Source organism: Quercus suber, unplaced genomic scaffold (assembly GCF_002906115.3).
Source record: "Quercus suber isolate HL8 unplaced genomic scaffold, Cork oak 2.0 scaffold_23, whole genome shotgun sequence".
Classification (NCBI taxonomy): domain Eukaryota; kingdom Viridiplantae; phylum Streptophyta; class Magnoliopsida; order Fagales; family Fagaceae; genus Quercus; species Quercus suber.
Genome location: NW_027069488.1, coordinates 1,037,729 through 1,062,992, shown reverse-complemented (window position 1 = coordinate 1,062,992; position 25,264 = coordinate 1,037,729). Strand labels below are relative to the sequence as shown.

The following is a 25,264-nucleotide window of genomic DNA, read 5'->3' as shown; positions in this document are numbered from 1 at the left end:
CGAGCAAACAACGTTAAAACTTTTTTTTTTCTTTCTTCCTTCTTTTTCCTGTATTGCAAACGGCGTCTCCCAAAACCTTTCTCTTCCAAACCACCCAGGACCCTTCTCTTTGAAATCTAAAACCCTAAAAAAGAAAAAAGAAAAGAAGAAAATCTCATATCTCCTCTTTCACTCTCGGTGTGTGGGTACGTTTCCTTTCTTGTTTTCTGATCTATGATTCTTTCTTCTCTCTCGGTGTGGGTGTATCTATTTCCCTTCTTCTTTTTTGATCTATGATTCTTTCTTTCTCTCTCGGTGTGGGTGTACTTGTTTCCTTTCTTCTTTTATGATCTATGATTCTTTCTTTCTCTCTTGGTGTGGGTGTATCTGTTTCTCTTCTTTTCTGATCTTTGATTCTTTTTGATCTATGATTCTTTTCTGATATATGATTCTTTCTTTCTCTCTCGGTGTGGGTGTATCTGTTTCCCTTCTTTTCTGATCTATGATTCTTTCTTTCTCTCTTGGTATGGGTGTATCTGTTTCCCATCTTTTCTGATCTTTGATTCTTTCTGATCTATGATTCTTTCTTTCTCTCTCGGTGTGTGTATATGTTTCCTTAAGAGTGTGGAAGTTTCAGACATAGCTGAAAAGGGTATGTGTTTTGGTTTGAAAAGCAGTAGATCTGTTTTTTTTTTTTTTTTTAATCTTTCCTATTTGGTTAGTGAGAAAATGAGGGGAAATGGTCCTTTTTTGCTTTGAAACCCAGTGGAAGTCGTGGTTCTCTTGCAATTGCAATACAGGAAAAAGAAGGAAGAAGGAAAAAAAAATTTTAGTTTTAACGCCGTTTATTTGGGTTGTTAAATTGGACAGATGTCAAAATTTTAAGTGGATAACCTAAAGTATTGTACCTAACTTTTGCCCATATATATATATATATATATATTGATTTGGCTAAATATTTTAACTATAGCAACTTTGTTTATAGGCTTGTATAGTTGTCAAACAATCTATTAAATAAATAAATAACTCATATTACTGCCATATTACTTTCTCTAGGTTTGTCTGTTTGTTTTTTTTTTTTTTTTGGTATTCTTATTGAGCCCTTTTAATATCTTCTAGACTCACCAAGGATTTTGTAGCTAAATTAACACCTTCCTATGCACAAAATGCTTGAGGTTCTAGGAGGAAAATGCTTCGAGCTACAAAGTTAACTGTGTATTGTAATTCTCTCAAAATAAAAATAAAAATAAAATCTCTTATAGCTTCACAAATATCCTAGTTATTAACTTATATATCAATTGAGCAAATTAAGATTTTAATGGAGTAATGGCTATCTATAGCCCCAAAAATTGAGATGAATTGTGAGTATAAACAAACGGGTCTTAAGGCACTCATTAATTGACTATTTTAGGGAAAATTGTTATACCACTTTAAAAAAAAAGGTACAAAGTTACCTTAAAAGAAATATCTTTTATCCCTCGCTCTTAGTTAGCTCCTACAAAGAACAAGAATTCTACTACTATAAGGATCGCAATTTCTATTCAAAATTTGTCATTCATACACCTATTAATAGTAACTTATACAATTATCCGTGCATATTTCTCGGTATCTATCATAATTTTTTATGAACATTAAAAAAAAAAAAGACTTTTATGTTAGCCTTTTTTGTTGAGAACCAATTAGGAATAATAACTTCTTCTTCTTCTTTTTTTTACATAATATAATTATTTTCAATAATATGTGCTCCTAAAAGGCTAAAATTACTACTATATATTAATACATCCACAATTTTTTTTTTTTTTTTTGAGAAACAAACACACACACACACTAGGGAGAGGGAAATGGGTTCTAACACAAAGACACATCACAACTCCACTCAAAAGTCAAGGTAACTTTTAAGGAAGGGTGTGGCAAATTATACTACACACAACACACTCTCTTAAGTAATGTGGGACAATTACCTCTTTTTTTTTTTAGAAACAAACACACACACAATAGAGAGAGAAAGTGATTTTAACAAAAGGCAACCAATTCATTTTTATACATATTAAGTAATACATGTTTGTACATATAGATTAACATTTGTTATTTAGTCGTAGAATTCTACACTTATTTTTTCTTTTATGGCATGTTTGGATGTTTAAAAAAGGAGGGAGAGTAGAGTAGAGAGAGGGAGAGTAATGCAATTACCTTGTTTGGAAGTTTTTTAAAGAATGAGAGGGAGGGGTTTGAAGGAGTTTGGAGGGGTTTGGACTCCCTCTAGCCCCCCAATTTTAATTCCCCCAAATTCGAGAGATTTGGAGGGGGAGTAGAGTACATAAACTATTGACCAAGTAAATTACCTAATTAACCCTTATTATATTAATAAAATTACACAATGTAGCCCTTCCCCCTTACTAATTTTAAAAACATTCAAATAAGGTAGATGTGAATTATTCTCCTCTACTCTCCTCCCCACTACTCCCCTTCCCTCTACTTCCCTCTACTCTCCTCCCTCTCTAAACTTCCAAACAAGCCATTAGTTTTACATCTTCACGTAGTATATAAATTATAAATGATTGCACAAGCTATTCATATTGATAAAAGATCTTCTAATTTTGTAGAAATCAAATGGCAGACGCCATTCATATTGTTGATAAGAGATCCTCTCAATTTTGCAAAATGGCAAACGCCATTCATATTTATAAGAAATTTTCGAGATTTTGGGAAGTTGCATCTGTGTAATATGGCAATCAAATAAATTATTGCTTATTAATGTACATCTTTTTTTTTTTTTTGATAAGTATTAATGTACATCTTATTATGATAGGAAAGTCATTACTTATTTTAATCTTAGCCATTTATGTAATTTTAATAGGATATCAGTTACCGGGCAGTCAGGTTAACATATAAAACCGAAAAAGAAAAGAAAAAAACATTCGGTTCTGGTTCTGCTTCTTCTTCTCTCGCATCTCAGCGTCTCTTCCCTCCAACTTTCATTGCTGATGTTCTTAGGTAAATCACTGAATCTATTTTTTGGCATCCTGTGTCTTTACAATCTAGAGTCTCTAAATTTCTTATAGCATTCATTTAGGGATTTTGATTCTTAACCCTTTTCCTCTATATTTGTTGAAGTTAGGGAAAAACCCTAGTGATCTGTTTGCATGCCATGGATTCTGTCTCTTCCATCAATTGTAGATCTGAATCACAAAATATTGATAGGATTGTCTAGGTTTATGTGTGCCTCTATGGGTTTCATTTGATTTGTTTATGATTTTTCTGTTGATTTTGTATGTTCTTAGGTAAATCACTGAATCTATTTTTTGGCATCCTGTGTCTTTACAATCTAGAGTCTCTAAATTTCTTATAGCATTCATTTAGGGATTTTGATTCTTAACCCTTTTCCTCTATATTTGTTGAAGTTAGGGAAAAACCCTAGTGATCTGTTTGCATGCCATGGATTCTGTCTCTTCCATCAATTGTAGATCTGAATCACAAAATATTGATAGGATTGTCTAGGTTTATGTGTGCCTCTATGGGTTTCATTTGATTTGTTTATGATTTTTCTGTTGATTTTGTTTGATTTGTTTATGATTTTTTGGGGTTTTGTTTGAATTTTTTTTTTTTTTTGATTTGTTTGTGAGTTTTGTTTGATTTGTTTATGATTTTTTGTGGGTTTGTATCTACTAGTAAGGACCAGAACTGGGCTGGTTTAGTTTTGTTAAGAATTTGTTGATTTATTATACAAGTATTGGCATAAATAAATGATTTAGAATGGGAAAAACACAGTGGAAAGTGGAAACTAGACAAAGTTAAAAAATGGGGACAAATTATAACTCAAAAGACAGGAAAACAATGTCAAATTCTCATCCTTGAATAATAGAGGTGGGATGGATGGTGGAACCATCCTCCCTCTTTCATTGAATATAAAAAGAAGAAGAATACATATAAAGATGTGTTGTAGTTTCTTCCAAAGGGGCACAATGCAGAAGGTTTAGGTCGATGCACAGGGATCTAAATCACCCACGGAAGAAGCCACATTGCTAGGGAAAGAATTAAAACTATTAAAACTTAATCTTCTGTTAGCCCGTTGCAACTTGCCATTTAGTAGCATCTTTTTCTATTACTCTTATGGATGTTGGAGTAATTTAAAAACTGTAACTTGAGACCAAAATTCTTTAATTGTCAATATGCTAAAACTCGTGTCTTTCAATCCTAAAATCCACAAGAAACAAAATATAGAAGGATATGAGACAATTGTCTTTCTATCATTTTTATATGAATTAGCAATAACTTTGGACTTATAAATGATAACCTAAATACATTGGGATTCCAACAACATCTTTGTCATTTTAAGTGAAATATTATCCTGGCATTTTGCTTTAGAGACTGAGTACTAGTGAAACAAAGGCAATTTGTTTAACTGAGATCAAAAGAGTTGTTTTTGTCCTATCTCAAAACTACTAAAATCCAGAACCAGCTATTAGATGTACTGCCAAAGATCTTGCTAAAAAATCATTTCATTGAAATATGTCTTAATATTTCCTTCATATTTCTAGAAAAGAAACAGTGGATAAAGGGACTACATAGGCACCTAAAACAACAAAACAAGGACTCAAGCAACACTAAAACCACATCACATAGAACTTTACAATAGTTTTCAACTTAATTTCTTAATATATATTTCAAAATTCAGATGGACTAACATATATATTCTCAAACATCTGTATCATAAGAACTTTGATTTCCAGATCTAATGAGTACAAAAAATGAAAATTTTCAACTATATAATATTAAGAAGTCTAATAAATGGAAAGTACCTCTGTGGGAAAAAAGAAAAAAAAATGAAGCTTTTCTCTAATGCTCTAGTAATTAGTGGAGACCAATTTCAGATTCTGAAGGAATAAGGAAATGTCACCTTCTATTTGTACTGAACAGTCCATCTTTTTTTGGTTCTGAAAAACCTCTTCAGGGTAATATTGTTATGAGAAAGCATTGGTGTTCAGTTCTTCCTTGCCAGATTATTTCCCTATGCAACAATATTTTCTTCTAGGGGCACTCCATATTTGCTGGAAATAACAGATATCAAAAATAAGAAATTAGAATAAAATAAGGAACTTGGTTTCAATAATTGAGTTCAAGGACCGATAGTGTAGTTTCATCTTCTTTATAACTATATGGTTTTTTCCTTGACTGCTATCTATTTGTTATTTTTTTGGTTACCATCAAGCATTCAACTTAGCACATAGAAAATTCCAATTTAATGAATTTATATGTTTTTCTTATAGATGTCAAACAAAGTCTGGATTATAACTTTATGCCTTTATGGTAAGTTAAGCAACCCTGTGAATTCAAGACTACATCAAAGATGAAAGGAAATTCATGTTATGTAAGTGCAAAACCACTTTCTATACAAAGCTCTTATAATGTCTCAACTTTTGATACATCTTAACGGAATATGTGCAAGACAACTTTTGATATCCATTATGAAGCAGGTTCTTGTGGCTCCTTCCTTGCATAATTCGTTTTTTGATATTGGTGCACTTATACAGGTATGCCTAATAAATTTATGTTTGTTTCTTTTTTCTATTTTAGAAGAGCGAATTATATTAAGATTTGGTTCCATTGTTGTGGAATAATTTTTAATTACATGTCTCATTATTTTGTAGGAGGACTTGTTGGAACTTTTTCGATACAAGTTGGCGGCAGAGCTAGTGCTTTCAAAGGATAACAAACAACAATGTTTTAAATCATTTAAAGCACTAAAAAATAGAGCTATTGGATTTTTTTTTCAGCCTCTCAAATGACAACCACAATGAATTTTTGTTTGTTAATTATTTCCTCATGAATCATATTGAGTCATCTTCTATATTCTTTTGATTTGATTTCTCACGTTTGCTTAAGGATATTTTTTGGGAATATAATGATAAAATATTCTCCAACCCATTTGCCCTTTAATTTCATTATCAAATAAAAAAATAATCTAAAGCATTTCTCTAGCTTTGAGACAACAATGATGATATTTTGGAACTCATAAGACATTATTATCAAGTGTTTCACTAAAATTGACGTACAATGACAATTTGAGCCATCCATTTACAAGAGTTACTTGGAGAGGTAAAGATAGTGAGAGAGACTGAGACTCTTTATACAATCCAACATCTTTTTATTAAATTATGAAATTGAAATTTTCAAAATATTTTAAAATATCTCAAATGCAGAGGGTGAGAGAGATTCTAAGACTCACTAAGAGAGAGAGAGAGAAAGAAGTGGCTCGAGATGAAATGCAGTCTATCTTAAAGCTTGGACAAAAAAATTTAATTCCAGTAGTCCTTTAATGACAGAAGCAATGGCCATTTTATGGGCAGTATAGTTAGCCAAGATAAGGGAATTCAAGAACTTCATAGTGAAAGAGGATGCCAAATTATGCTTTCATGCACTCAATGGAGCTTCAGATTAAATGTTATGGTCAATCTCAACACTATGTAATGATGCAAGGGTTATCAACAGAAAATTGTATTGGTTTCGTATATTAGTTCCCAAAAAATTGTGTCAAATCTATAGCATTTTCTGTAAACATTTGAGAATAGAACCATCAAATTTGAGAAAAAAAAATAAAAGAACCATTATATGTGACAGAAGAACTGTCAAATTTGATATTGAAACTACACAATGTGATAATTGAACCATCAAATTTGAAAAACAAATAAAAGAACTACTAAATGTAACAAAGAACTATCAAATGTGATATTGGAACTGCACAATGTGAGGATGAAACCGTCAAATGTGAGAAAAAAAAAAAAGGAACCACCAAATGTGACTAAAGAACTGTCAAATGTGATGTTAGAACTACACAATGTGAGAATGGAAGCATCAAATGTGAGAAAAAAAAGTAAGAGAACTACCAAATGTGAGAAAAGAATTGCCACATGTGATGTTGGAATTGCACAATGTGAGGATAAACTGTCAAATGTGAGAAAAAAATAAGGGAACCATCGAATATAACAAAAGAATTGTCATATGTGATGTTGCAACTACACAATGTGAGCAGGAAACTAACAAATGTGAGAAAAAATTAAGGAAACCACCCAATGTGACAAAAGAACTGTCACATGTGACAAAAATAGAGCAGATGTGATGTTGGTATTACTTAATATGACAATGGAACCATCAAATTTGAGAAAAAATAAAGGAACCACTATATGTGATAAAAGAACTATCAAATGTGATATTGGAATTGTACAATGTGATAATAGAACCGTCGAATGTGAGAAAAAAATAAGGGAATCGTTGAATGACAAAAGAATTGTCAAATGTGATGTTAGAACTGCACAATTTGAGGATGAAACCATCAAATGTGAGAAAAAAAGTAAGGGAACCATCAAATGTGAGAAAAAAAACTGTCACATGTGATGTTGGAATTGCACAATATGAGAATAAAACTGTCAAATGTGAGAAAAAGTTAAGGAAACCACCAAATGTGAGAAAAGAAATGTCACATGTAATGTTAGAATTACATAATGTGAAGATGGAATTGTCAAATGTGAGAAAAAAAGTAAGGAAACTCTCAAATGTGAGAAAAAACTGTCACATGTGATGTTGAAACTGCACAATGTGAGGATAAAACTGTCAAATGTGAGAAAAGAACTGTCACATGTGATGTTGAAATTGCACAATGTGAAGATGGAACCGTCAAATGTGAGAAAAAAAAAAGAAAACCACCGAATGTGACAAAAGAACTGTCACATATGATGTTAGAACTGCACAATGTGAGGATAGAACTGCCAAATGTGAGAGAAAAATAAGGGAACCACCAAATGTGAGAAAAGAACTGTCACATGTGATACTGGAACTACACAATACGAAGATGGAACCGTCAAATGTGAGAAAGAAGTAAGGGAACCACTAAATGTGACAAAAAAACTGTCACATGTGATGTTGAAATTGCACAATGTGACGATAGAACTGTCAAATGTGAGAAAAAAAAAGAACCACCAAATGTGACAAAAGAACTGTCACATGTGATGTTGAAACTGCACAATGTGAGAATGGAACTGTTAAATGTGAGAAAAAAGTAAGGAAACTTCCTAATGTGAGAAAAGAATTGTCACGTGTGATATTAGAACTGCATAATGTGAGAATAGAACTGTCAAATGTGAGAAAAAAGTAACCTGGTATAGTAGGTTACCTACTGGTAGGTATCATACCCCCCCTTTTTTGGGGCGGTACCGTAGAATTTCCCTACGCTAATTAACTAACTCGAATAGTGTTGCAAAAGTTGCTAATTAAACATTACCCAACACTAATTTGTAACTTGAAAGATATATAATGGGTTCGTTTGGATAACACTTATTATTGCTGAAAGTTGATAAAAACTGATTGTTGCTGAAAACACTGTAGCAAAATAATTTTTAAATGTGTGAATAGTGCCGTGGGACCCACTTTTAATATTAAATATTGCGTGAACAGTGCACGCACAGTAAATTTTATCCCCAAAGTCAAAAAAGCCGGCAAAAAAAAGAAAAAAGAAAAAAGAAAACGCAACTTAACTTTAAGTAGAAAGAAGTGCTATCCAAACCTTACCAATGGCTAAAATTTAAGTGAGTGTCGTGTCTATAAACAACCACATTTCTTCATAAAAGCCAAAAATTTTGGAGGATTTCAATTTAGTTCAGACCAACTATAATGATTACAACAAAAAGATAAGTGAGTGTTGTGTCCATAAAAGAGTTGTGAATAGAGGATGCTTTAGAATAAAAAATGCGAAAATCCCATTTTAGTCCCTCAATTTTCACGCGATTCTCATTTTGGTCCCTAATTTTTTTTTAACCGATTTTAGTCCTTATTTTGGAAATCGCATCTTGTTTTAGTCCTTGGCGTTACATCAGAAACGGAAATTATACAGCTGGCAAACGGAAAAAATTAAAAATATTAAAATAATGCCCATTGTGTCCACGTGGCTTTCCACATCAGCCTCTAAATTTTTTTTAAAAAAAAATTAATTTATTAATTTTAACTAAATTAAAACAGAAATAAAAACCAAACCTAGCAAGAACAACAAATTTAAAACCCAGCAAGAACAAGATCAACAAAACACAAACCCAACAAATTTAAAACCCAAAAAATTAAATTCAAACCCATATTTCAAACCCCCACACCACCAAAACATCAAACACAAAAATCAAATCCAGATTTTCAGCCCCCAAACTCAAAACTCAAAACCCAAATTTTCTTATACTTTCTGGGAAACCAAACACAAACCTTAGATCCAAACCATAGAGTTGAAACCAAACCAACTCCAACCTCATATTCAAAACTATCAAACCCAAACGAAATCAACCTCACTTGGCAACAAAACCATCTCCTCTCTTAGCCGACCCTGCTTTCTTCTTACTCGTGTTTGCCTGGGATGTGGGTTTGCATGGAGGTGCTTTCATGGTGGAGATCGTGGGTCTTGGGTTTTGGGTCTTTGGTCATGGAAATTGTTTTGTAGATTGGTGGGTTTGGGTTTCTTGCTCATTCTCTATACGAAACTAATCGAAGAAGAAGAATCGTAGCGTTGTTGTTGTTGTTCTTCTTCTTCATCTTCGTCTTCATGAAGCTCTCTTCGGCTCCGTGTTCTTCGCCGCCTCTCGCGCCGTATTGCTTCAAGACCATGAGGAAGAACCAGTCCTCGCTGCTGTTCTCGCGATCACTCCAAGACCACGAGGAAGAACTAGTCTTCGCTGGTGGTGACTCTCGTTGTCTCCTCCCACTCTGCCTGTACCAGGGTTGAGGTAGACCGAGAATTGGTGCGGCGATATTCCGATCTTCTGGCTCAAAATCGATTGGAAGCCCTTGAATTGCAACGACGGGTAAACGAACATGCTTCCGATCTTCCGATGTCAGTGTGGGTGTGATGTGGCCGTGGGTATGGTGGATTTGGGAGTGTTTTGGTGGTGTGGGGGTTTAAATATGGGTTTGAATTTAATTTTTTGGGTTTTAAATTTGTTGGTTTTGTGTTTTGTTGATCTTGTTCTTGCTGGGTTTTAAATTTGTTGTTCTTGCTGGGTTTGGTTTTTATTTTTATTTTTAATTTTTTTTATTTAGTTAAAATTAATAAATTTTTTTTTTTAATTTAAAGGCTGACGTGGAAAGCCACGTAGACATAGTGGGCATTATTTTAATATTTTTAATTTTTTCCGTTTGCTAGCTGTGCAATTTTTGTCTCTGATATGACGTCAAGGACTAAAACGAGATGCGTTTTCCAGGATAGGAACTAAAATCGGTGAAAAAAAAGTTAGGGACCAAAGTGAGAATCGCGTGAAAATGCAGGGACTAAAATGAATTTTTCGCCAATAAAAAATGATCCATGTCAGAGTGGGCATTCTAAACCCTAATGATCCATAAAATATTAGACCAAACCATAATCCATGATAAGAGGTAGACTAATTAAATGCAACTAAAATGCATTCTATATATAATAGATTTTTAGGTATACTTTTTGAAACGAGAGCATGCTTTAATATTAGGACCGAAAGATTGAAATTCTCCTTCCAAGGAATCATTCATTCTTCTATCCATTATTAATTCCAATGATTACTCATGTATATCTAAGACATCAAATTAATTACTATTTTGTCATCATTAATCATACTTTTACTAAATTGGAGAAAAAATTGCATGATTTTTTTTTGTTAATCTATATTTGCATTACTACTTGACTGTCTATTATAAACAATACATATATAACGTGCATTTTTTTTTTCATGGGAGAAGGTGTATCTATTTGTTTGCAAATGAATATAGTTATGGACATATCAAATGATATATGTTTGTACATACAAAATACAACATGTTTATACATATACTATGTTTTAGACTTGGAACTTATAATTAAATATTCTATTCACAATCATACATTTTTACTTGTTATAATGTTGGTGGCACATGCAATACACCGGTTCATGACCAAATTTGTTATATTAGAATAAGAATAGCACCAATTTATAGTATAAAATTGAATAAAGTTGAATTGTAATCACAACAACAACAAAAAAAAAAAAAAAACTGACAATGCTCAAATGTGAATCATAAAGTCATTTAAATGGTATTCCAAGACAATTTTAATGTTCCCACAGGTAGGAACCAAGCCTAAAAGGATGTGCACTTTCTTAACTTTCGGTTTTTTTTTTTTTTTTTTGAAAAGGCACTTTATTCTTAACCTATGAAGCTCCATAAACCACTCAAAAAACTAATAAAGTCACAAGAAAATTAGAAAATCAAAGAATTACAAGGCAAATAGACAATCTGATTTAAGCTAATTAATGACCCTTGTATGTATATGTGTGTATGCTTGGCAATGTCCTCGGACGGAGTCCTAGGAGTCCCACATCGAAGGAAAACCCCCCACTTGCTGCATTATAAGCTCTAAAGCGAAGGAAGTAGTGTACCATCAGTTTAGTTATTCCGTCCGAAGACGTTGCCAAGCATGCCTAGGACGTTGCAAAGCATGCCGAGAACGGCCTAGGACGTTGCCAAGCATGCCTAGAATGTTGCCTTGCATGCCTAAGGTACCCACATATATATATATATATATATTAGAGTAGTCATTTTAAATCCCAATCCATCAAAAATTAGACCAACTATGATAAGAGGCAAACTAATTAAATGCAACTAAAATGCCTTTTGTATATATATTTATTTGTGGGAAGTTGATAATTAGAAGTTTGTTATAACTTTTAATTGTTCTGCAGATGAATATAAATTGTTTAAAACTTTATATATATATATATATAGAGAGAGAGAGAGAGAGAGAGAGAGAGAGAGAGAGAGAGAGAGAGAGAGAGAGAGAGTTCCAATTTCACTTGGTGTAACTCTAAGAAATGTTAAAACACCCAATAATTTATTATAGAATTCATATTTTGAAAATTCCACCGTTGAATTATATGTTTTATATATTCTAAAAACTCATACCAATTTTCATGTCAATTAGGTGTTATTTACTATTCAAATTATAAACTTTTATTTTATACATTATTTTAAACTACAAAAACTTGAATTTAAACAATTGATTGATGAAATGACTATTAATTTTAGATCACCTTAAAATTTTGCAAGTATGAAGAATATATGAAAATATTTTAATGTAATGGTGGATTTGTCAAAATTCACATTTAATTAATAAATATTGAGTGATGTAACATTACTTAAAGTTACAGTAAGTGTAACTACTTGAACTCAACCCTATAGTTTAGACGATTTAATAAAATTGTTGTAGATATCTCACGTAATTATAGTACTTGGCAAATAGGTTGATGCTTATCAATGAGCAAATTGGACGACACACAAGGCAGCTTGAGTTTCAATTTCAAGTCCCATATCCCTATGTAATTAGTAAAAGGGCGATGAGGCCTATGAGGGTATACTCGCTATGCTAAAATATTTACTTGGTAACACCTAAAATTGGACTCGCCATGCTAAAATATGTAACACCTAAAATTGGAGTCACGAATGAAGATATAACATTAGTTAAAAGTTGTTCACACGAAACCAAAATCTTGGCAACCCTATCAAAAAAATAAAAATAAAAATAAAAATCTTAGCAATATTAATGTCTTTAACTTGAGAAATCATATACTATATAATAAAAGTTAAGTTTAGAAGCCGTGGTTGTGCTACGTGACTTTATCAAATTGTAGAAATTTTGTTAGATTTTTAAAAATATATGTATTTTTTTTTTGTTCTTATCTTCTTCTCCTATAATTTCTAAGTTGATAAAAATTTCAATTTGAATACAATCCAAATTCTTCATTTAATCCTTTTATTATTCATTTATCTATAATTTCTAAGTGATTTATTTAATTAGCAATAAGAGATCTACTTCATTTATGATTTATGAGTTCTAGCATTCCAGGAGATTAGAATTTTGGTTTCACACTAATTGTTCATATCAACATTAATTTTTTTTAAAAAAACAATCATAGTACACGTATACAACTACTAATATCAACCTTTAATTCTATTTTATATTTTTTTTAAAACACCTCATGGATAGACACAAAATTATAATTGTTCTTATTGATTTTTTCTATACATCTCTATCAATTTTTAGATAAATACAAAAACTTAATTGTTGTTATCTTTTATTTAAGTTACATATGATTCTTAATTAAATCGTGCATCTTATTTCAGAGAGGGAATGGACAAACCCAAACGAAGGTGTCGCAATCCATTTCCACGTCGGAGAGACTTCAACCACTGCCACAGTTGCCTACTATTTTTCCATAGCGTCACATCAATGGATGGTCAAAATCAACGCATATATCCACAAGTTGGACTCAGTGGACTACGACGTCTGTGGTTTAACCTTCCTACTTGAGCAGCACAAAGGATAGCGTTCCCACTGACAAAGACGGCACAAGGAGATAGTGCATTGCTTGCAGCACATAAGCCCAGGGCAATGAAGGAATTTCGACTGAATAAACACTTTGTCATGACTTGCAAGTGGCACCAAACGTGGAAGATCTGCCCACTTGGACATCTTATTATGGATATAATGTTTATGCGGTAATAGAGTGAAAAAATAATAATAATAATGAACGAACAAAATCACTTATACATCTTAATAAGTATATGGTGTTTATACTGGAAGAGACTAAAAAAAATAATGGAAAACAAAATTTTAGAATTGTCAAATTAAAATTTTATGATGCTATCGCAAAAAATAAAAAGAAATATTGATTATAAAGAATATTATTATTAGTGACAACATCGAATATACTACTAATTAATAAATCATACAAGAACTCAAGTTGTAAAGAGAATTTCTACTTTTAAAACCTTCATGACCTATGCAAGGTCATTCACATCAAAAGAGCTAAAAATTTTAGTTTTTAGCACCTTAAAAACTTACTTTATCTATTTTACCACCTCACTTTACAAAACAACTAATTTCAATAGTTTTATTTTAACATTCAACACATTAAAATAATATAAATAATACAATAAAATAATATAAGAGTTGCTACAATGAGAGTGAAAGTGAGAGTCTGAGGAGAAAGAGGATGAGAGAATTAAAAATCATTAAAAATACATATATAAGCCCTGATTTATTAGAACTGTAGCTGAAAGTGAAAATTTTTTAGATATAGGACTTTTGATATGGCACGGTTTTTATGGTTTTTTAAGTTGCTAAAATAGTTTTTGAATGGTTTTGACAACTGCTTAATAGCATTGGTTTTGCTTACATATATTCACCCCTTACCCTATCTCCCAATGCTCTGTTAAGGGTTTGATTGGATGGAAGAATTCAAGAAGCTATGCATGTTTCAATTTTCATGTTTGTAAGATCAATAAAACACTTGACATTGAAATGATCCAAGACAAAATAAAAAAATAAGTAAAGCAATTTGAAGAATATTTGCAAAAGTAAAGTACCCACTAACCGAAATAAAATAAATTAAAAAAAAAAAAAAACAGAAAAGTAGCTTGTAGTTAATATAAAAATGATAACTCTTAAAGATGTCTCTTTCGTCGGGTGAAAATCCCCTCCGCCCGAATTTTACAAGCTAAATTTGGATGGATTTGCTCATGGGAATACAAGTAGAGCTAGTGCCAATGGTCTCATTAGAGACTCCCATGGATCATGGATTAGGAGCTTCACCGTAAATATTGGGTTCACACATTCTGTGGTGGCAGAATTAATTATGGGGGTCTTAAGGATGACCTTGCTCTTGCAAAAGTCATACACATTTAGAGATTAATGCATATGATGTTGTTAATATTATCATATCGCATATCCCTCTTCTTGATGCATCTCACCCACCACAACAGAGAATCATTATGCATATCTTCTAGCCAAGGGAAAATTTCTTCTTCTGTTTCTTTTATTTTGCATTCTCATTCTCCTTAATTTATTCTGTACAAGCTTTTAGCTAACACTTAGGGGGCCCTCAAAAACTTTCTAATAAAATGCCCCATGTTTGAAATTATTTAGGAATATGCCCCTATTTTAAAACTCAATTTTTGGATAATCGAATTATAGCGAAATGGAACTTTAAAAATAAAAAAAAGTTGTGGAACTCGAGTTCCTTGAATGGAACTCGAGTTCCACAAATTTTTTAAGTTTCATTTCACTATAACTTGATTGTCCAAAAATCGAATTTTAAATTTGAAACTTAATTTTTAGAAAATCAAGTTTCAAAACAAAAATATATTCCTAAATAGTTTCAGACAAAGAACATTTTATTGAAAAATTTGTAAGAAAATGATATTTTGCCATTTTGGCCACACTTGGGGTTATGTATATCCTATACTACTCTTTTTTTTTCTTTTTTTTTCTAAATTATACAAAAACCAAAAATATGTTAGTTATTTCTAAGAAATATATATGATAGACACGCAGGATTTATTGATATCACGTGCAAATCTGGTTTATTAAAATAAAAATAAAAATAAAAATCACAATCACAATCACAACCACATGCAAAATCTGGCTATGCTGTTGGTCAAAAAAATTGGTAATGATCGTGATTCGTGCCCACATGCGATGCATGATGGATCCCCGCGTTAATTTTCTCTCACGTATCCCAATCCAAAAACCCGTCCCACACGAGCTTTTATTTCAATCACAAACAATCCTGTGGCTCAGATTATTCTCCACTTGTTTCTTAACTCAGCACACCGTGGACCCCCTTACTTTGCCTCTTCCTCCATCCACGTCATTTATTTTCACGCAATCCCACCGCACACGTGTCCCAATTAGAAAACCCCCGTAACGCAGTTTTAGTGTCACGTCTCAAACTGTCCCATCAGTATCGCTGCCATAATGACTAACAAGTCTGAATTCTGAATTCTCCCAAAACTCAAAAATAACAACAACCATCCCCCCACGCGCCACACTAGCTAGTGAAAGAAAGCATTCGCACTAACTTACTTAAAATAACATATATGCCCCAAGATAAAGTCAATAAAATCCAAAAATCAAACGCATTATATTATGAAAATGAAAGGGATTTACTAACCTTTACCTTTATGCTATACATTAATTAAAAAAAATCTATGAAAAAATAAAAGAAAATTAATTATTTTAACCGTTTTTACAATTTCTTATTAAATGTTTCTCTAAATAGATAGTTAATGTATGCTCTTAGGGCATACATTAATCGGACCCTATTATGAAATATGATTTTGTTACCCTTCTCTCTCTCTCTCTCTCTCTCTCTCTCTCTCTCTCTCTCTCTCTATATATATATATATATTTTGAAGAGTAATTGATTTTGTTACCCTTCTCTCTCTCTCTCTCTCTCTCTCTCTCTCTCTCTCTCTCTCTCTATATATATATATATATTTTGAAGAGTAAAAAAAAGAATATATAATAATTGTTGTGTGTAAAAAGTGAGAAACGATTAAAAAATTATATTTTAATAAAATAGATATGGTAAAATTTAGCTATAAAATTACAATCTTAGTCAATATTTTTTGATTAGATGTGAAATTTGAGAAATTTACAATTGGATTACATTTTCTTCTTATATCCTTCATGTTTGCAAAATTTATAGAAAGTTAAAGATCAATAGCTATATCATTAATAAATTGTTTAAATCACAAGTTTTTGTAGTTTAAAATTATGCATAAAATATAAACTAATAGATTATATAATAAACAATATCTGATTAGCACAAAATTTAACAAGTGTATTAAAAGCATAAAAAATATACAATTCAATGATTAAATTTTTAAAATATATAGTAATGTTAATTTTTTAAAAGTAAGTTTTAGCCTTAGGCTACAACCAATTTTGTAGTTAAATTTTGTCAAAATAGATATTAGATAAATCAAACGTGAATGTTTCAAAAAACTATTATATAAAATTGAAAAAATAGATTTTTATTTTAAAAGAGAACAAAATTTTGCACGTATATTGCTTGTGGATCCCACGCTACACTTTATTTCAATTTTATTTCAAAATAATTTGTGTTCATATGAGAATGCTTAGGGTCCGTTTGGTACATGTGTTTAAAAACTAAAAATTGTTATTTGAAAACATTTGTGAAAATACGTGTGGGTGAAAAAAGTGCATTGAAATGCATGAAATGTTGTTTAAAAACTAAAAAGGTTGTTTGAAAACACTAACCAAACACCCCCTTATTCTCAGTAGTTTATTTGCATAATGTTAAGTAAAAAACTAAAAATCAGCTTATTTTTAAAAAAGCTTACAGTTAAGTTGTTTGAAATAAATTTGAGACAAAAAAGTAGCATAGGATCCACAAACTAAACATTAAATAAACAAAAAGTCAAATTATAACTATTTTCCAAATTCACACAACTTTCAATATTTCAAAAAATAAGCTAATTTTTATCTTTTTGTGTCAAATCATGTGAAATAAACTACAAAAAAAAAAAGTAATTTCTATAGAAAATTTTTAGGTATTTTCGGAGTGTAGTAAAATTGTACCACATTCTCTCACATTTATGGTAGATTTTACTACAAATTTAATAAGTAGATCTCACTATGAATGTGAGAGTAGTAAACATTATTCTCCGTGTTCTTAAAGTACTTAAGAATTACCCAATTTTTATAAATAAATGAAGGGAAATGTTAACAAAAAACCTAAATGCATTGGTTTAAAAACTATTTTAGAAACATTTTTAAAGAAAAATGATAAAACAATTAATTTTGTTGACAGTTTTTTTTATCCTCCATAAAAGTAATATCAAAACTTTTCTAAAATAATTTATTAATCAAAACTCTAAAAATACCTGACATAAATAAAATAAATGCCACCTAACCTTCTTATAAAAAAAAAAAAAATGCCACCTAACTTTCCCATTTAAACAAGCGCGTGTATGTCAATCCCCTCTCCGTTCTCTACGTTTTCCAAAAACAAAACCAAATCCATTTTCTGATTTTTCGCCCTCCTATTTCTCTGGTTGGTATCGAAAATATAGCAGCCAGCCACCACAACAGTGTCTCTTATTACACAGTCTTACATTACGCACTTTCTCAGAAAACTCCTCGTATTCTCATTGAATTTACGACCTCTACCCTCCTCTTCACAGCTCGAGTGACCTGAAAATGACTGAGCTGGCGGCGTTCGACAACGACGAGGAGCGCTCGCTGTTGTCGGAGTCCAAGATTACTGTTGACCGGTCGTGGCGGTTGAACTTCGATGGGTTTCAGGTATCCACTGACCACCAGGACAAAAAGCCTCCTCGTGGACTCCATGACTGCTGTCTTGGGGTTTTAGGTAACTCCACAAAACAATCTTATTTTTCTGTTCCTCGTACTTATCAAATTTATTTTGGTTGGCGAACAGAACTCCTTTGATGACGTTCTTTATTGTAGCTCTGTACATTTATTTATTTATTTTTGGGTCTGAAATGACTAATATTCTATGCTGAATTGTTAGTCTTTGGGAATTTTGCTTGTTTTGGTATTATTTGTTTCTTAATTGTTATTTGCTTTTGCTTTTAATTTGTTTTTATTTTTTAGTTTAGTGGGAATTTTTGTTGATTCCTTAGATGTATGTGGGATTGGATTAGTGGTTGACTGGTTGTTCTGTACCCAACTCTTGGCTTTTTATATATACAGTGTTGGTGTTAAGATGATGGGTTAGTATTAATTGAAAATTTGTGGGGTTTGCTTTGGAAAATGACCACAAAAACAGGTATAATTGAAAGTAGCTCTTCTTTGATTGAAGAAGATTTTAGGTAAGTGGCTCTTCTTTGATTGAAGAAGATTTGGGATTTTTTATTTATTTATTTTTAATTTTGGGTCTTCTTTAGCTATTCAGTTGGTTGCTTGGTGGTCTCACTTTCTTTCAAGATGGTTTAGATTGTAAGTTCTTGTCGCATCACTCATGTTTGTGTTTATGTGTGTTTAGACATGTTTGATGATTTGTTGGTGTTCTTGTTGCATCATTCATGTTTGTGTTTATGGTGGTTTAAGGATTTGTTGTTGTTGTTGTTGTACGTTTTAGAGGATTAACAGTTAAACATGATAGAATTTGAAGGATAGTTTCTCTTAAATCCTTGTTCATTGAGAACTCACTAATTTTCTGGTAAATCACTAATTTTAAAGTAAAAAGTTTGAAATCACAAATTTGCATAGTCTATATATCTTTCACTGGTTAGTGGTTACTTTTATAATATTAGCATAAGAGTTAAGACACTATGACTTGGGGAAACTGAGAAAGCGATGTTGATTGGAATGATTCATCAACTAAGATGACTATCAATCAACATTTGAGAGATATTACGTGGACCCCAATTCATTTGTTTTGCTTGATGGGTTCAGGTCCTGAAGATAATGTGGCTGAGTACTATCAGCAGCAGGCAGAAATGCTCGAGGGCTTTAATGAAATGGATGAGTTAACAGACCGTGGTTCTCTTCCTAGCATGTCAAAGGTTCATAAGATCATTTTCATTGCCAAATGCTTACAATTTTCTCTTTTTATTATTGTCTGCAGACTCAAAACTGAAATGGTGCTATTTTTATGGTATTAGGAAGAGAGGGACAGTTTGGCTAGAAGTGAAACGTTTGCTATTAGGATATCAAATATTGCAAACATGTTTCTCTTTGCGGCTAAAGTCTATGCATCGGTCCGAAGTGGTTCCTTAGCCATCATTGCATCCACATTGGACTCACTTCTTGATCTTCTGTCTGGCTTCATCCTGTGGTTTACAGCATTCTCCATGAAAACACCAAATCCATATCAATATCCTATTGGGAAGAGACGTATGCAGCCATTGGTGAGCCATCCTCCAATTATTCTTTGTGAAGTCAAATTTTTATGGTCAAATTTACAGATGACAAACTTCTCAAAAAATAAAGAAAAAGTTTACAGATGATAAGTTTGGTGGTAATGCAACTTGAATCTATGCAATAAATGATTGTTATGGTTTTGGATGCATGTCTAATGTTGCCTGCTTGATACATGCTGCCACCTTTGGTTTTACATCAATGTTCTTTACTTTCTGATTCTGCATGACCAGGAACCAATTAGTTTGTACTTGCCCTCTTACAAGCGTTGGTTAATCCTAGTATGTGGGCCTATTTCTACTAGCAAGGGCATTTCAACCTTGTCCTAAACTTATTTTCCAATTCCATAACCAATTTTGTAGAAGAATGTGGACTGGACTCAGCCCAGCACTTTATCTTACTTTGATATTATTAATCCATTCTCTCCAATTGTATAATCCATTATAACCAATAATATTAAAAGACTTGAATAATATTACTACGTACATAGAATTTGATACATCTTGGCAACAACTTGCAGGGGATCCTTGTATTTGCCTCTGTCATGGCAACCCTTGGCCTGCAGATAATCTTGGAGTCAATACGCACACTGTTATCTGATGTGAGGGGCTGCTAGTTAAATTCTTAATGTGTTAAACTTCCATTTTCTATCAATTTGTTTTACCATGGTTTTTAGGAATTACTGGATACATGTGTAATCATAAACTGACTTTAATGTTGCTTCTCAATATTTATGTGCTTTAAGGAGAGTGATTTCGCATTGACCAAAGAGCAAGAGGAATGGGTTATTGGTATTATGCTCTCTGTGACTTTGGTAAAACTCGGTCTGGTTCTTTATTGCCGTTCTTTCACTAATGAGATTGTCAAAGCTTATGCCCTGGACCACTTTTTTGATGTTATCACCAACATTATTGGACTCATTGCTGCTCTCCTTGCTAATTATATTGCTGATTGGATGGACCCTGTTGGAGCTATCATTGTAAGTTTATCTTTGTCAAAATTCTTTTCTTTCTTATATTCTATTCATGGAGTTAATAGCTGAAGGAAATGTTTATCTAATTTCTTTTTTCATGGGACCACTATTAGAGCTTGCCATATGTTGGTTCTATTTTGGAGTTTGAATCATATTCAACTTAAATAAATCATAGGACTTAAGAGAATAGATAAAAGGCTGTCATACCTGTAGTCTTTGGAAATTAAGATCTTCCAAGTATATCTACCTTGGCAATTCCATATCTTTTTGTGCCTATAAAAGTTTTCTTTTTCTCTGATCAAACTATCTATTCCTTTTAAACAATCACATTTATTGATATGCTGATAATCTTTTGATTATACGTCAAATTGTTAATTGACACCATGAAGATTATCAAATGCTGATATAGTTTGTTGACCACTTTTTTGATGTTATCACCAACATTATTGGACTCATTGCTGCTCTCCTTGCTAATTATATTGCTGATTGGATGGACCCTGTTGGAGCTATCATTGTAAGTTTATCTTTGTCAAAATTCTTTTCTTTCTTATATTCTATTCATGGAGTTAATAGCTGAAGGAAATGTTTATCTAATTTCTTTTTTCATGGGACCGCTATTAGAGCTTGCCATATGTTGGTTCTATTTTGGAGTTTGAATCATATTCAACTTAAATAAATCATAGGACTTAAGAGAATAGATAAAAGGCTGTCATACCTGTAGTCTTTGGAAATTAAGATCTTCCAAGTATATCTACCTTGGCAATTCCATATCTTTTTGTGCCTATAAAAGTTTTCTTTTTCTCTGATCAAACTATCTATTCCTTTTAAACAATCACATTTATTGATATGCTGATAATCTTTTGATTATACGTCAAATTGTTAATTGACACCATGAAGATTATCAAATGCTGATATAGTTTGTCGTGATGTGGATCTGGCATTTCATTCCTCTTCCTCTAAACTTAAAAGAGTTATGGAATCTCATAGGATATTTCTTTTATTCCCTTGCACTTACATATTACTCTGGGCTTACTGCAGTTGGCTGTGTATACTATCCGTACATGGTCTATGACAGTGTTGGAAAATGTGAACTCCCTCGTGGGAAGATCAGCTGCTCCAGAGTATCTACAGAAACTGACATACCTCTGTTGGAACCACGACAAGGCCATAAAACATATCGATACAGTCCGGGCTTACACCTTTGGCTCTCACTACTTTGTGGAGGTTGACATAGTCTTGCCAGCAGAAATGCCCTTGCAAGAGGCTCACGACATTGGGGAATCCTTGCAGGAGAAGCTTGAGCACCTGCCTGATATCGAGCGTGCCTTTGTACATCTCGATTATGAGTACTCGCACAAACCTGAGCATGCTCAGTCACACCACTAGGAATAAGAAGTAAATCTAATATTAAATCTGTTAAAAGTTTTCTTGCTCTTTTTTACACTCAGCTACAGGTTCTTGCTTCTACTTCAATCTGAACCTTTTGAGGACAATCTGAAGCTGTAAGAATCATGTAGAAAATTGATTACAAGTGTTCAGTGAAATTGTCTAATACTTTGGCGGAACATTCGTTTAGGGCTTTTGGCCTTTTGCAACTTTAAAGGTAACCCATTACCCAAGCCAAACATTTGTTATTGTTATGATAACATGCAGATTGAAATATGGGCCTAACCTCAACTAGCACAAGAAAGTTCTTATATGTCAATTTAGCGTTCATAAATCTGTGGACCAAACTTGCTTTTTGGAGGCCTTAGTTGGGGGAGTTTGTTTGGAACAATTGGAGCTTGGAAAATGCTTCTGTGTTTGGGCCATTTCTTTCTGTTTTTGGGTCGAGAATTTTGTTTCTGTCTTGGTTCGTCTTAAATATATACATGGCTCGGATTGGGTGCCAGAAAATTAATACTGACGTTTTGAGATTAGATTCCCATTATTAAATAAGAATTAGAGTAACCCAAGCGATAGAGGGTTTCATTTAAAAATAAATAAAAAATCATCATGATTCATGATGAGTTCAAAATATATTATAAAATCTAGGTAAATCACAAATATTATAAGTTTATCTTATTGGACTCGTATGGTCTCAACATGCCAAAACGTTTGTAAGCCATAGTCTAATAAATTTAACATTAGTATTGATGTGGCAATTGATGGTATGCTTCACTTGGATAATGGACCACCTACAAAAGATTAAATTAAAAAACGAAATCAGTGGGGTGCCAACCATAGTATCTTCAATGCTCAAACTAGTGTATTTTATATTTAGGAAAGAAATGCAAAGAGATTTTAGCATGCAATGTGCTTGGTTCTTTCTCAACCAAAAAAAAAAAAAGTGCTAATCTTGGATGTGACATGAAATTTGGTTTATATTAAATATTGGTGCACATTCTTAAAGACAATTACTTGACTTTTCTGCCGTAGTAATTGTAGAGATAAAGGTATTATAGATGAGAATTGCAAAAGGCAAATCATTGCTTCTCATATTTGTTATAACTTAATACAAAAAAGAAAGAAAAGAAATATAAATATTTTTTCAATCCATTTTATTATTCAATTTTAATAATCTTTTTAATATATATATATATATATATTAATTTACCTACAATTCTTCTTATTTTATTAATTTTTAAATTTAATTAATAATTCTCAAACTTTTGTTTTGAGAGATAAATATAATTCTCGATTAAATTGTAGTACATTGTGTGACAAAGATATAATACTAATTTATACCTTCCCACTTAACAAATTGCCATTGCTGTCATTTTCGTCGGCAGGATAAATTATTGGCCTTCACAGCCCACTAGCAATTTATTACTATAATTTTTGTTCATCAAATTAAAAAGCACTTGGCTTCCATTAATTCGTTTCATTTAAAAATAAATAAAAAATCATCATGATTCATGATGAGTTCAAAATATATTATAAAATCTAGGTAAATCACAAATATTATAAGTTTATCTTATTGGACTCGTATGGTCTCAACATGCCAAAACGTTTGTAAGCCATAGTCTAATAAATTTAACATTAGTATCGATGTGGCAATTGATGGTATGCTTCACTTGGATAATGGACCACCTACAAAAGATTAAATTAAAAAACAAAATCAGTGGGGTGCCAACCATAGTATCTTCAATGCTCAAACTAGTGTATTTTATATTTAGGAAAGAAATGCAAAGAGATTTTAGCATGCAATGTGCTTGGTTCTTTCTCAACCAAAAAAAAAAAAAAAAAAAGTGCTATCTTGGTTGTGACATGAAATTTGGTTTATATTAAATATTGGTGCACATTCTTAAAGACAATTACTTTACTTTTCTGTCGTAGTAATTGTAGAGATAAAGGTATTATAGGTGAGAATTGCAAAAGGCAAATCGTTGCTTCTCATATTTGTTACAACTTAATACAAAAAAGAAAGAAAAGAAATATAAATATTTTTTCAATTCATTTTATTATTCAATTTTAATAATCTTTTTAATATATATATATTTTTTAATTTACCTACAATTCTTCTTATTTTATTAATTTTTAAATTTAATTAATAATTCTCAAAATTTTGTTTTGAGAGATAAATATAATTCTCGATTAAATTGTAGTACATTGTGTGACAAATATATAATACTAATTTATACCTTCCCACTTAACAAATTGCCATTGCTGTCATTTTCGTCGGCAGGAGAAATTATTGGCCTTCACAGCCCACTAGCAATTTATTACTATAATTTTTGTTCATCAAATTAAAAAGCACTTGGCTTCCATTAATTCGGTAAGCACTGTTCAGGAGTGACGTGATCCTCTGCCCTATGAAACATTCATAATTGATCTTCGTTGTTGTTTTGCACGTGTCTTCCTGTCAACAGTAGGTGGATTTGAATAGTTTAGTCAAACAAGAGATAATTACGTGCACCTATATATATAGTAGCATTTTAATTTTATCAATAATCTTCTCTCCTTGTTATTAAAAAAAAAAACCTTCTCTCCTTTGAATTTGGCCCAACTTACATCCACATACGTTAATGTACTTTTAACGATGCAATTTAAACCTAACCTTTCTTCAAATTTGTCTTTGCTTATTTAGGAGGGCAATTTAAACCTAACCTTTCTTCAAATTTGTCTTTGCTTATTTAGGAGGGCAATTTAAACCTAACATTTCTTCAAATTTGTCTTTGCTTATTTAGGAGGGTCAAGTAAATAAATATCTTTAAGACAATTATTAATAAATTATTTTAAGAAAATTTTGACATCACTTCTATGATCTATCTATTTATTCTATTCTATCTATCTTCTATAGAATCTATACTATTTATAACTAGATTCCATTCTTTAGATTGAAATTAGAATTTGAATTCCTTCTGATCATCCACGTTTATAATTTTCTCCTTTATTTTTTGAATTGGCCACTAGGCTTCTTTTTTTTTTTTTTTTAAAATAGTTATCTATTTCATTTAAAGAAAAAAAAAAAAAAAAAACCCCACATTTCATTGCCTTTCCATCCACATTTTACTCCTTATCAATTTTTTTTTTTGAGATAATTTTTCTTTTCGTGATAACAGGTTTTAAAAAAATATTAATATACATTATCTCTTAATTAGATATAT

General features: G+C 31.7%; 1 protein-coding gene and 1 long non-coding RNA gene across 2 annotated transcripts; both read left to right on the top strand.

Annotated features, from left to right (window-relative positions):
- The first annotated feature begins 2,839 nt into the window (after window positions 1–2,839).
- On the top strand, window positions 2,840–5,827 carry LOC112035686 (uncharacterized). Its single transcript, XR_010625717.1, has 4 exons — window positions 2,840–2,973; window positions 5,247–5,347; window positions 5,454–5,510; window positions 5,628–5,827. It is a non-coding gene; the product is annotated as an uncharacterized LOC112035686 (long non-coding RNA).
- A 12,016-nt stretch (window positions 5,828–17,843) lies between these two features.
- Window positions 17,844–22,395, top strand: LOC112035693 (metal tolerance protein 11). The gene is made up of 6 exons (XM_024068525.2): window positions 17,844–18,188; window positions 19,238–19,347; window positions 19,447–19,692; window positions 20,223–20,303; window positions 20,448–20,681; window positions 21,714–22,395. The coding sequence occupies exons 1-6, from the start codon at window positions 18,017–18,019 to the stop codon at window positions 22,059–22,061; spliced, it is 1,191 nt and encodes a 396-aa protein (XP_023924293.2). The 5' UTR covers window positions 17,844–18,016; the 3' UTR covers window positions 22,062–22,395.
- The last annotated feature ends 2,869 nt before the right edge of the window (window positions 22,396–25,264 follow it).